Source organism: Cariama cristata, unplaced genomic scaffold (assembly GCF_000690535.1).
Source record: "Cariama cristata isolate BGI_N322 unplaced genomic scaffold, ASM69053v1 scaffold12824, whole genome shotgun sequence".
Lineage (NCBI taxonomy): Eukaryota > Metazoa > Chordata > Aves > Cariamiformes > Cariamidae > Cariama > Cariama cristata.
This window is the reverse complement of record NW_009612406.1, coordinates 3,670-16,312: the sequence shown is the minus strand read 5'-3', so window position 1 is coordinate 16,312 and position 12,643 is coordinate 3,670. Positions and strand designations below refer to the sequence as shown.

At 53.8% G+C, this 12,643-nt stretch overlaps 1 protein-coding gene across 1 annotated transcript in view; it reads left to right on the top strand.

The window, feature by feature from the left end:
* LOC104160493 (kin of IRRE-like protein 3) overlaps positions 1-12,244 on the top strand; it is a gene marked incomplete at its 3' end in the record, with an annotated part of 17,985 nt that extends 5,741 nt beyond the window's left edge. The window contains exons 5-9 of the mRNA XM_009698621.1: positions 3,662-3,762; positions 3,863-4,061; positions 5,216-5,251; positions 8,056-8,163; positions 12,112-12,244. Coding sequence (XP_009696923.1) covers positions 3,662-3,762; positions 3,863-4,061; positions 5,216-5,251; positions 8,056-8,163; positions 12,112-12,244 — 577 coding nt within the window. The remainder of the gene's footprint in view (positions 1-3,661; positions 3,763-3,862; positions 4,062-5,215; positions 5,252-8,055; positions 8,164-12,111) is intronic.
* Between the last annotated feature and the right edge of the window lie 399 nt (positions 12,245-12,643).

The following is a 12,643-nucleotide window of genomic DNA, read 5'->3' as shown; positions in this document are numbered from 1 at the left end:
GCGGCCCTCCCCACCGGCAGCCTTGCCAACCAGGTGCGTGGTTGCAGAAAAGCAGCCCATCCTCGCCACCAGCCTGAAAGGAAGCAGATACGATTCAGGGTCTGGTTAATGGGAAGGAGGATTATGCAAGCGAGCAGCGTTTGGCAGGGCCGGAGCAGCAGAGGCAAGAAGGAAACAAAGAACTGTTGGTGCCATCAGAAATCAGCTGCAGTTGGATTTACAGCCCCAGCGTGAGCCAAAGGCTCTCGATGCTCCTGACTGCACACAAGCCCGGTTCCAGCTCCCACCTCGGTAGGAGAAGCACCCCAAGATGACCTTGTGAAGGATTGCCTGCGGTACGGTCTCTTGATGCATTGTCTGGGCTTGGCAGGACCTGCTGAACAGGGACCACCATCCCTGCCCATCTTGCTCTGCAAGAAAACCTTTGTTAGAAGGGTTGGACAACTCCGGGTGGCTAATTCAGGATTTAATTTGCCTGGGATTCATCCCAACAAGCCTGCCGCAAAGCTGGGATCAGAGCAGGGGCTGACCTGCCACACTCCTTGGTCAGGAGAACATCACGGTGTCACCTCAGCTCATGCCCTCATGAGGGTCTTCACCTTCTCCAACGTGGGATGGCCCCTTGCAGTACCGGGCAGCACCAGCCAGCCCAAGACTTCTGCAAGAAGCAAGGATTTAAACCAAACTCTCCTGCCAAACCATTTCCAACGTTGGGAGGAAAGGTTCAGATGAACTCAAGCGGGCTGGAGAAGTCGAGGCCGTCCTTTCATTCCTCCAAGGCTTCGGAGTCAGCAAGCCGCCTTCTCTTTTGTGCGAGCCGCCAGGACCGCACAAATAAATTGGCACCGGCGTGCTAAAAATAACCACAACCAATAGCTCCATCATTTATATCCATAGCAACATTGTTTAAAGCCTTTTTCCTGCCTGTGGGCTGTCTCACACTTAGCGCTGAATGCCAAGCCGGAGATTGGCAGCTTTCATAAGGAGCCAGAGCCTGGTGGAGAATCAAACGCCGGCCCCAAATGTGAAGAGGCTGCAACTTCATGCTATTATTTCTGGGCATGTTCATCTCACAAATGGTCTTTAGTCATACGCTATTATCATGATGATAAGCCTTCGACTCTGAACTCCTAAAGCAATAATAAAACCCAGAGCCGTTGGCATTTCTGCCATTTAAAATCCACTCTCCTTGGGGAAAATGTTCCTTTTAATGATTATTAAGCCATTTTTCTCTAGCGTCACCCAGCCTTGGAGCGCTTCCAGAATTTCTAAGTAAAATACAACCGTTGAAATAAAAAGAAGATGGCTTTTGTTTGGGTTTTTTTTTCATTATTTAGGCCTGGCCTACAGATCCCATCACTGCTCTTGCCTCTGTTGGCTTTGGGTTCATCAGTGATCAGGGCAGGCGAGCAGGAGGACCACCTAGCACACATTTAGCTAGCCAAGAAGCTCATCTTGCATGCCTTGTGCCTCCCTTGGAGGATGATGGGACCAAACAAGGTCCCCATCGCATGTCCCATCCAGGAGAAAAAAGCCCCAGCACTCGTTTAGGGCCATCCGCCCCTCACACTTGGCTGTTGGCACAGGTCTGGTCTTGCACCGGACATGGGGAGGCGAAGGTCAAGGCTAGCTGATGTTACCACCTTGGGCATGCTTGCAAAGAGCTATTTCACAAAGACAAGGTGCCGTTTCCATCCTCCCGAAGGAAGGCAACGCCAAGGAATCAACCGAACTCTCCCGAGACCCCAGCCAGCACTTTGGAAAGATGGCCTTTCAGCAATCCGTAAATGAGAACGCACACCTTGAGAGCGTGCCTAGAAGAACATCTTGAAGAAGAGCATGTGGGCAGAAAACCACAACAAAAGGTCTTTTTTTTTTTTTTTTGTCTTTTTCTGATAAAAAAGGGTGCAAAAGTTTCCACGAACATACAGCTACGACTATTCCCTCAAAACAAGTCCTGACCTTCTCCTTCACACGCAGCTCCTGCTATTACCAATTTTGACGGCGGCTCGCTTTCAGCAGTAATTTCCTGAGCTGCCAGAACCTTGTGTCTGGTCGCTGGTCAGTGAAATGTGCTTCACTGAGCTGGTTTTCTGTGCGTCTTACCTTGGAATATCGTAGGGAAGGAAGGATAAGGCTGTATCTCAGTGGGAAATGTTTGGGGAGTGGGAAAGTTTGGTGCAGGACGGTGTGACTGGGATAATTTTAATAGGCAATGGTACGTATGAATGCACCAGAGGGAAGAATTTAGCATTTTGGAACATTTTTGTGCATTCTGCAAATTTGTAAGTGGGCGATTTGGATGAGAATCAGTCAGGAATACCCAGGCGAATCTGTTTCTCCCCACTTTACCCCGAATCCCTGAGGCATTTCTCAAAGGAACACATCAGCTGCAGGAGGAAAAGAAAAAAAAAATGGGAAAAGTTTCCCAAATCCACAAAGGATGGATTGATGGGAGAGAGGACGAGCACAGCAAGCTCTTCCACCCCGACCATCCCAGAGACCTGGCCTGAAGACCCAGCTGAGGTTGTCCCCAGCCGTACGTCGACCTCTTGTAGCAACTCCTGTTGGAGCTCTTCCATTTTGCGTGGCCAGTTCAGAGCCCAACGGCATTTGCAGCGCGTTCGCACATCTCTCCGTACATGAGTGCATGGGTGGGCATGACGACAAGGCTGTATTTTCAGACAAACCCAGTGACAGACTCAAAACCGGGAGCTACAACCCAGAGCAAAGATCCGAAATAGCCGAGCTGGGGCGGGGGGAGATCTGCCAGCTCCTGCCTCCTCCCTCGCCCTCCCCTTCGTTGCTCGCCTGAAGCCCGGCTTGTTGCTGTTTTCTTTTCTGCCAGCAGCAAGCCACTCATAGAAATGCAAATCTGCTTTAATTAAGGAGGCTAATAAACAACAATTAAGATCTCAGCTCTTGTGCTGCTCCCTTGGGGTGATCCCCTCCTCAGGGGGAGGTCCTCCCAAGCCATGCTCTCCTCTCCCAACCCCTTTTCTCCCAACCATGTCTTCGGGCTGTCCATCAAAGCAGGACAAGGACATTTCCCTTCACAAGCCAGCTCAGCCGGTGCGTTTGGCCTCGTATTGCTCAGGGCGAGGTTTTCCCAGCCACACTGGGCTCCTTTCGGCATCCGAATGATGCAGGAGAGCCCAATTGATGGGGTCCCAAGGTTTTTCCAGCAGAAATTTCTCCACTGCCTCGGTCAGGCTGATTGCAGGTCATGGATGGTGGCTTGCAGGTAGCAAGTGCCTCCTTCTGCCCTCCTTAAGCCCCTGGGGAGTAATTAGTGTAACGGTTGCTTAACAAATCCAGGAAAGCGCAGAAAAAGAACACCAGGTAGGTTCTTGCTTTGCTTTTGGAGCAAACAGCCCTTCTCAGAGGCCAGGTTCACCGAGGAGATTTCCGCAGGCTGATTTAATCACCATCCAACGCCAGGGATGTGGGAGCAGAGATGGGGAGATCCTGATGCTTTGTGAGGGCTTTGCAGAAACCAGCAAAAAGCATCACAGGAGGCGAGGGGAGCTGTTGCTCCATCCCTTCCCCTCAAAGGAGGACCTCGATATCCCTCCGCTAACAACCTCCCGGCATCACCACCGGTACCTCGTATTGCAGCCACCCATGTGCGATGCCAGCAACCGTCTCCTCTCTCTCGCAGGGCCACCCATCATCTCCAGCACCCAGACGCAGCACGCCTTGCACGGCCAGAAAGGGCAGATCAAGTGCTTCATCCGCAGCACCCCGCCGCCAGACCGAATTGTGAGTAGCATCCCATGGGGTATGGTGGGTGCCCTGCACACCTTAGGGTGCCCTACGGTGAGCAAACCTGCCCCAAGCTGACCCCTCACTTGCTTGGCAGGCTTGGTCCTGGAAGGAGAACGTCCTGGAGTCTGGGACCTCCGGACGCTATACGGTGGAGACGGTCAGCACGGATGAGGGTGTCATCTCCACGCTGACCATCAGCAACATTGTCCGGGCCGATTTCCAAACCATTTACAACTGTACCGCCTGGAACAGCTTCGGCTCCGACACGGAGATCATCCGGCTCAAAGAGCAAGGTGGGCACCGCTGCGGAGCTGGTGGGGGCTGTTGGGCAGAGGGAATTAGCACCTGGATGGGCTGTAAGAGTGGGGAGATGCTGTGAGAGGCAGGAGGTGCTCAGAAAAGCTCTTGGGATGTCAAAGAGGAAATTAGGAAGGACGGTGAAAATACTCCAGCCGTGCTAGCTGTAGGATTGCATCCTTAGGGTACCTGGGCCTGACAGAGGGTCAGGAGGTGAGACAAGCCCAACAAAGTCCCTTCCTTGATAAAGTACTGCCCCATTTCGCCTGCCCTGCTGAAGATGGAGGGCATGGGCCGATCCTGCACCCCTCGCTCCCTGTCCCGTGGCACAAGGCGTTGCCACTGCCCCAGGCTGGAGGATCGTTTATAGCCTTGGAGAAAGAGGAGCGGCTGCTCCTACCAGACCCCACCACTCTGCAGCAATGGGAGCGAGCGGGAGGAAGGCGTTTGGGCTGATGGCAACCCTCCATCCCGACCACCAGCCACGATGCTAGCACACGTTTAGCAGGGCTGGGCTTACCCACCCAGCCTCGAAGGCAGCTTGAGCAATTCTCAGGGGATGGCCAGGGGATTTCCACTCTCCGGGCTCTCCATAGCAAGGGAGGGAGATGACTTTGGTGAGGAACGCTTAGCTCCTGGAGGAACTCCAGTTCTCTTCTATTTTATTAAATGCCAGGGCAGGCAGGTGGATTGTTCTCATTAAGGCATGATTTATAGGCAAGGCTGCCGTCCAGATTAAATCAGAGCTAAATGAACCCCTTAAAATTAGCCTTGGGCTTCTTCCAATGCAAACAGAGCCAGTGGTTTTTCCAGGTCGTCTGCCAGTCAGCGGGAGCGCTCAGCGGCAAGCCTGGGTCCCAGCGGAGGGTGGCTGGGCAGCCGAGCCGGGTTGGAGCTGGCAACGCTGCATCCGAGTCCACAGCCGGCTTCGTATCCGAGATCCCAGCATCCCTGTTAGGTGATGCAAGGGAACATCCCTGCCCTGGGCAGGGGGGACATCGTAGGGTAGCTGAGGATGCCATAGGGTGGAAGAGGACATCCCCTTCATGGGGACATCGGAGCAGAAAGCGGAGCGGAGGGCTGAGCGCTAAGACTGACGTGTGCGCTTGGGCCGTGCAAGGCTGTGGACACTTGCTTTATTTTCAAACAGGTACGGAAATGAAATCAGGAGCTGGTATTCAAGCAGGTATGGAAATCATGAGCTGACGGTGAATGTGAATTGTCCCCAGCCATTACCACACCTGAGGACCCAGCGTCCTCCTCCTGCCCCGGCAGCTTTCCGGCAGGGCCGGGCTGGGCCAGGCAGGGCAGGGCAGGGCAGGGCAGGAAGGGGTGTAGGAAAGCTGCAGGGCAGTGACTGGGGCACGGACTGGGAAGCCGGAGCCGTCCGGTTTCTGCTTTACCACTGACCCGCTCTGCAAACCAACACCGTCTTTCTGTGCCCCAGCTCCCCAGCCGCTGAGAGGGCGATGCTGTTACGCAGCCGCGTTTTTAAAGTGCTGCCAAAGGGCCCGCTTCAGTGCTATCGTGGGGCAAAAAAAGAGGGAGAAGTACAGGTTTCCAGGGTCATTTGAGGGCAGCATCTTAGGAGAGTGCTGGCCAACATCCAGCGCAGCCGGAGCAGGGCTGAACGGATATTTGGGCAGATGCTGCGGGATGTGCTGCCCTTGGGCCTTCCTCGTCCCCTGCACCAGTGCAGAGTTCATGGGGGAGCGCAGAGCCAGCAAACTGCTCCTTGTCAGCTCGCCCTTGTCTTGGGGACACCGTTTGCCATCCCAGCTGCTGGTTCCTGTCACTGCCCTTTTGCAGTTACCTTTATTTTTTTCAGCCAAGGAGAGCCCCGGGGCATTTTCCCCACCCCGTTCCCTGCATGATTCTCCATCATCTTCATCACCATCACTACCTGCTTCTCGCTGAGCTCTGCATCACACATCCTGCTCCCCCAAAGCTGAGAGCCAGCAGGCAGTCCCAGGGACCCCAGGCTCCTGTCTCCTCACCCTTTTGCTCTATATTCCCCTTGGAGAGCCCAAAAAATCCCATAACCAGTTACCCCCGTTGGCAGGAGCACTGCCTAGCAGGTGGCTTCAGGCCACCCGAAGAAGAAAATCCCATGAAGAAACCCTTTGCTGACTACATGGGGAAGATGCTGGTGGAATTACGACTCCCCCAGTTCCACCAGTAAGGATGCATGTCCCTTAGGAAGGCTGAAAGGCACAGGTAGGATCTGGAATCTCAGGTCCAGGATAAAATTCATGGTCGACACCAGCTCCACACCAGTGGACAGCCAGAAATGGTTTCTTTATCACCCAGCCAAGTGGCACCCGTCAGGCTACCGGGCTTTGCTTCGCAGGTAGATCACCCGTGTGTCCCTGTGATCCGGCAGCATTCATGTCCCCCATCTGCCCAGGTGAGGAGGAAAGAGGGCCACCCCTCTGCATCCAATTTTTCCTAAAATCATCCCATCCATTTGCAAGGCCCCTAAGGAGAAAACACGCATTGGAGGTGTCCAGGAAGGCGGTGAGGACACACTCACCCGGCTTAGCCAGCCATCCTGGAAAGGGTTCCCCCTCTTTTGACCCACTGTGGGTTCACAAGAGCCTACAGGGTGTTGAGAAAGAACAGGAATGAGGACCTGTAGGTATCTACTGCTTTTGGGGAGAGGGTCTTCAGGATGCCGTTTATCATCCCAGCCAACGAAGGTGATTTGCAGTACCTACCTGTGACTTTAGTGTCCTGCGAGTGGGAGTGCTGGCTGGCAAAAATCCAGAGAGCAGGCACCAACCCAACGCTTGCCGTTAAGTAGGAGCTGTGCTTTGAGGGACCGGAGGAACTGAGCAGGGAGATAACAAGGCTCTTGGGCTGCAAATCTGACCCTCTCACCATAAATGTGATTTCATATTCCACCCTCCCCGCACCTCACAACCTCCTGCCTGGATCTGCACAAATAAATCAGCTTCGCTGGCTGAGCCGCGGTCTGAAATCCCCGCCGGGAACCCAACTACAAAGTTATTGTAGGCTGAAGGATGTAACCCCTGCTCCGTAGCGGGCTCTGCTCCCCCGGGGCTGCCTCTGCAGACCCCTGCCCACACATCCCCACCCCGCAGCCCTCACCCACCTCTGCTCATCCCCGCCACGGGCCATCCCCCCCGTCCCAGTCCCTGTAGCACCCTCAGGGGTTCGGGGAAGGATGACAGAGTTGATGAACCAAGGGAAAAGACCGGAGATTGGGATATAAACCAGGCAGAGGCTGTGAATGATGGCTTTTGGGTTAATTCATCCATATATATTTAACAGCACCTGCTAAGACAGCTGAGCTACCGCCTCTGGCAGGCAGGCTCAGTGCCCGGCTCCATCCCTCCATCCCAGCTCTAACCTCTCTCCCAGTCCGCTCTGATGCCGTTTCTCTTTCTTAATAATATCAACACGCCGTCTTCTTTTGCACCTTTCATCCTTTAGAGATGCTCATTCATTAACTCGCAGAGTGCTATCAAGAGCAGTTGTTAACCTGCTTTTCTGACTCCCTCCTTTTCTCTCCCTCCCAGGGGAAACTGAGGCACAGAGAGATCAGGGCTTGCACAGATTGCAGAGCGCACCAGTGTCCCACAGACAACCCGTGCCGGCGTCACCCGCACAGGGACGAGGGAGCGGGGAAGGAGGTCCATTTGGCCCCAAAACCCTCCCCAGGCTCATCACCGAGCTGTTTTCCAGTAGCCAGGGGTGGGTCCCTTGGGGAACCTCCCAGGGGAAACTGAGGCACAGAGAGATCAGGGCTTGCACAGATTGCAGAGCGCACCAGTGTCCCACAGACAACCCGTGCCGGCGTCACCCGCACAGGGACGAGGGAGCGGGGAAGGAGGTCCATTTGGCCCCAAAACCCTCCCCAGGCTCATCACCGAGCTGTTTTCCAGTAGCCAGGGGTGGGTCCCTTGGGGAAAAGCCGCCTCTCCGACCTTCATCCTGACTTCATACTCCTTCTCCTTCCTCTTACAGAATCAGTGCCGATGGCGGTGATCATCGGAGTGGCCGTGGGGGCCGGCGTGGCGTTCCTGGTGTTGATGGCCACCATCGTCGCCTTCTGCTGCGCCCGCTCCCAGAGGAGTAAGTGTCTCCCCCGGTCCTGCTGCATCCCTTCGGGAAGGGCTGGGGCTAAAACCTTGGAGTGGGGGGACACGAATAGAGTGGGTTACAAAAAAAAATGAGAGGCTGAATTTACTGACACGGCACCGGCACAATCTGCTCCTCATGTTGGTCAACCAAATGTTGGGCGCCATTCGGCTCCGAACGGCAGCCCTGTGGGAAAGGGAAAAGGTTTCGGAGCACGTGGGAAAACACACCAGGGTAAACGCTAATCCCTGTTCGCAGCACAAGCAGCTCGAGAGGCGTGCAGGGATGTCCTGGGGGCAAAGGGACCTGCTTTTAATCCCTCCCTTGGAGAAATCCTGATGTCCAAAAGGGAGAAAGCGTCCTTGCCACTCCATGTCGGTGCTGAAAAACCCTCCTCGGTTTATGCTTTCTGTTCTACTTCTGCTTTAATTCCGTTTTTCTCGACATAAAACGCTTATTTCCGAGTGGGAAATTACAGCCGGCTGAGGGGTTTTCCATGGGACGTGTGGGTTTTGCAGCCTGGCTGCGACAGGAATACAAGTTAAAGTGACATTAGAGGCACAGGTAGAGCAGAAGGAGGGGGAAACAACGTGGCGTTGTGCTGCCTCATTAAAAAGACACCGGGAAATTAAAGGAGGATTGTTGGCTAAATGAAAAGGCATCAAACCAGGAGGGAGAACAGCATGATCGTCTGGAGCATCTCAGGGAGAAGAGATACTCAACAGTGCTCCCGGCTCGGGAGACGTGTGGTACGGACGCCGGGATGCCAGGCTGTCTGTGTGTGCCAGAAAACCCAGTTGTTTTCCTTTTCTTTTTATTTTTCCCCCCCTCTCGATCGTTTGCGGAGCAGTCAAACACACCAGGCTCCTCCTGGATTTGGGTATGAAGGCACAGCCTCGCGCCGCAGAAATGTGTTTAATTTTAAGAGTGATAATGATGCCTCTCCCTGTTTTATCCCCTGTTTTTTTGAACTCTTGCAGCCTCCGTTAACAAGTATTAACGACTTAAATGGGGGGAAGTCGTTAATCTTGCTTTTGGGGGAAGGATTGCTGATGGCTAGGACCCGAGACCTGGCCAATTCAGTGTTGCGGGGATCATTCAGCAGCGATGGACGGTTCGAGCCCCTGAAGAAAGCAGGGGCTGAGCCATGGTACCATGTCAATGGTCGGACGTAAGCGGCCATGCTTGCCCCACACCGCATCATTCGGAGCAGGGGAGAGCACGTGGTTCCTTATCTTTCTCTTATTTGATGTGACCAGATCGCGCGGGGTTCTTTGCAGGACGTAGGATTTAACACTAATGCCGTGACAACAGATCAAAGATGCGGTGCGAGTGCCAGGTTTGAGAGTCCCTCACAAGCTGGAAGGGTGCAGAGGATGGGCAGATCTTTGGGGGGAAAAAGCAGGGCTTGTCAAATGTTTCGTCACCCAAATTTCTCGGGTGATTTATCCCTTGGATTCCCGGTGGTAAATCGGGAAGAAGAGGCATTTTCCTCACCAGGGCTGGGAGGTTACGTGTTGGGAAGAGGGTACCAGGGACACGGTGGCCTGGCAGTGTTTGAAGTCCCTTTTCTCCGCTGTGTTTCCAGTGCTGTCCCGCTTAGAAAGGATTTTTTGGTCTCCTATATGCAACCAGCTGCTGGGTCTGGCGATCTTCGGCACCTCCCGCAGCGTAGGATGCTGTGGAGTCCCTGGTTGCCATGTCTTGGGGAAAGGTCTGCAGCATCCCCCGACCAAAGCACAGGTCCCTGTGCTTCCCACGGGACTTCTTTGCTACTTCCCGTTGGGATCCCACGAAGAGACCATCCAAGAGATCAGCAAAGATCCCCTCCCCGATCTCCCTTCCTTCCCCAAAGGGAAATAGGAGGAGGAACAACTCAGCCTTTCCCGGTGAGCTGGACCCAACCGGGGATGCCAGATGCTTCGCCGGGTGCTCACCGGGGCTGCCACTGGAGAGGAGAGGGATGTCGTGGCGTTAACGAAACAAATCCTGGGTGCGGGTGGCGTTACCCAGCCTGAGATTCGTGCAGGGAGCTGCTCGGTCCCCCATCACGTGGCTCCAAAAGCCACTTTGAGCTGCCAAAGCAGGGTCTCGCCTTGGTTTTGGGGGGAGCTGGGAGCTAAACCAGCCCCCGAGTGACACTCGGGGTGCAAAACCCTGCAGGGGAGGACTTGGCTTTCGCAGGGCGAAGGGCTTTTAGCCCAATTTTGCAGGTGTTAATGCAAACTGGATGCTGTGGCCGCTATCTCCGGCAGCAGGCGAGCGTTAGGAAAGTAAAAACACCAGGCTGAGAAGGTGAGGAAAGGACTTTCATCATGGTTAGCGGTGTGAAATCAGCAGAGGTATTACCGAGCTCGGCTCAGGAGTGATGGGACCGGCAGAGCACTTTGATATCAGGAGAGGGACTCATTTCCTACCAGGATGGCTGCAAATTCCTCTCCCAGGACAAATATCAGAGCGTTGTTGCATCATTTAAAACAACGGCCCGCAAACAAAACCCGTGGACAGGCTGCAGGGATGGCTCCGCACGGCTCCCGGCGGATGGGACAAGGTGACCCAGCAGTAATTCTGGAGAAGGCATCTCCTCGTCTGCCTGCAACCGGCCCCTGACTTGTTTTGAGGAGATGCAGCAAAAGCCAGTGCTGGGTTCAGGTACATTGAGCCTGGAGGCCATTTCTTACCTGGAAAAAGAAAAAAAAAAAAAAATAAATGACTTTACTGCACATCTGTTGTTGTATCTTTGGTGACTTAACGGCCTGGAGTTATTTAAGGGGGAACGCTCCTGGGAGAGGACGTGCAAGACAGTAATTAGCTTCTCCTTCTGATTGAAAGATGGAGGCTCCAGCACCAGGAATGTGATCCCAGCAGGAAAAAAAAAAAAAAAAAAGGAAAGAGCAGTAGTAGCTTCCCAGCGAAACCCTTTGCCTTGCACCCCGAGACCTGGAGACGTCTGTGGGCGACAGCAGGGCTGCAGATGTCGAGGGCATGGGACGCTGAGATAAATTAATTGAAGGCTGGAGCTTCACGCCGGTCTCAGTTGCGTGATTCAGTTTGGTTTACAGATAAAAATCACCATCTTTACCATAAAATCCCCAGCCTTTGCTGGACTGAGTGGGTGCAATCCTGGCTTGGCAGGACGGCGCTGGTTCCTTCAAGCCCAGCGGGTCAAGAGAGTTTTGGGTGCGGAAGGGTTGGCACAGCCATCCCGGGAGGTGAGAGCCAGATCGTAGGCTGGAGCTCGCCTTCAAAGCTGTTCAGATCTCGCTGCTCAGCTTTGCATCCGTCTCTGCTTTTCCTCTCGGATTCGCGCAGCCGTTTCTGTTCCTGCTGCTCGGTGTCTTTGCTTTCATTTCGCTAAAACGACTTCTTCAAAGCACTCCTGACACCTTCAGGGAAGGCAGAGAGACTCTCTCCAGAAATGTTTCTCTCCGCCCTGCGTGAAAACAGACTCCTTGGAGCAGCAGCCGGGGAATGATTTTATCATTCCCGAAAGCCCTGGCTCCATCTTTTTTGTTTGTCGCTTGGCCTTTGCCCTCCGTTTCTGCGCCTTAAAGCCGGGGAAGGCTTTTCTCAGGGGTTTCCCAGCGCCAGGGAAGAGCTGGTCCGTCCCTCGGGACCGATATTCCATGTCCTGCCCGAGAAGATGCTGTAGATGAGGTCTGGACAAACAGCCCCCCATCCGTTTGAGCGGTCCTGATGCAGCCCAGCTCCTGTTAAAATCACCCTGAGTATGGCAGAGCCTTAAGCGAGCTCCCGAAAGAGTTAAAATCGAAATCTGAGCTTCCCAGAGGTGAAAGTTTCATGTTAGCTTAGGGCAATGCAAATATTGCCCTCCCAATTCTTGGATGCGCTTAGGGTTCGTGTTCCTCAGTACTCAGATCCCTGAGGATGCTCCGCGATTACCTTCCATTAATCCCCTTCTCCGTCTCGCTCTCTGCCCAGATCTCAAAGGTGTGGTTTCTGCCAAGAACGATATCCGCGTGGAGATCGTACACAAGGAGCCGGCCTCGGGCAGGGAAACGGAGGAGCACCCAACCATCAAGCAACTGATGGTAAGGATTTACTTCTTCTCTCCGTAAGCAATTACTCCGGGTAAGTGTTTGATGGTAATGAGCCCAGGCAGGTGTAGTTCAGTGCCGTAATCCCCACTCAAGACAAAGATGCTCTTCCAAAAAAAAAAAAAAAACAAAAAAACCACACCAAAAATCTTGCTCTTGAGATGATACACATACTCCTGCCATAAAAGCTCCTCGAGTGAAACTTTGCTAATGAGGAGGGAGAGCGGGGAGAGGTTTATTGCAGTAGCCCAGCTGCCTGCCGGGCTAATTGCGAAGCAAATTTGCCACCTCACGTGGGGAAAGAGCTGCAAACTCCAAGTAGACACACAATAGGTGAGCGCAATATAATAATAAAGTAATTAGCCAGCGAGACCTGCGCTCTCCTGGACACACTTTAGAGAGTTATGTGAGCAAAA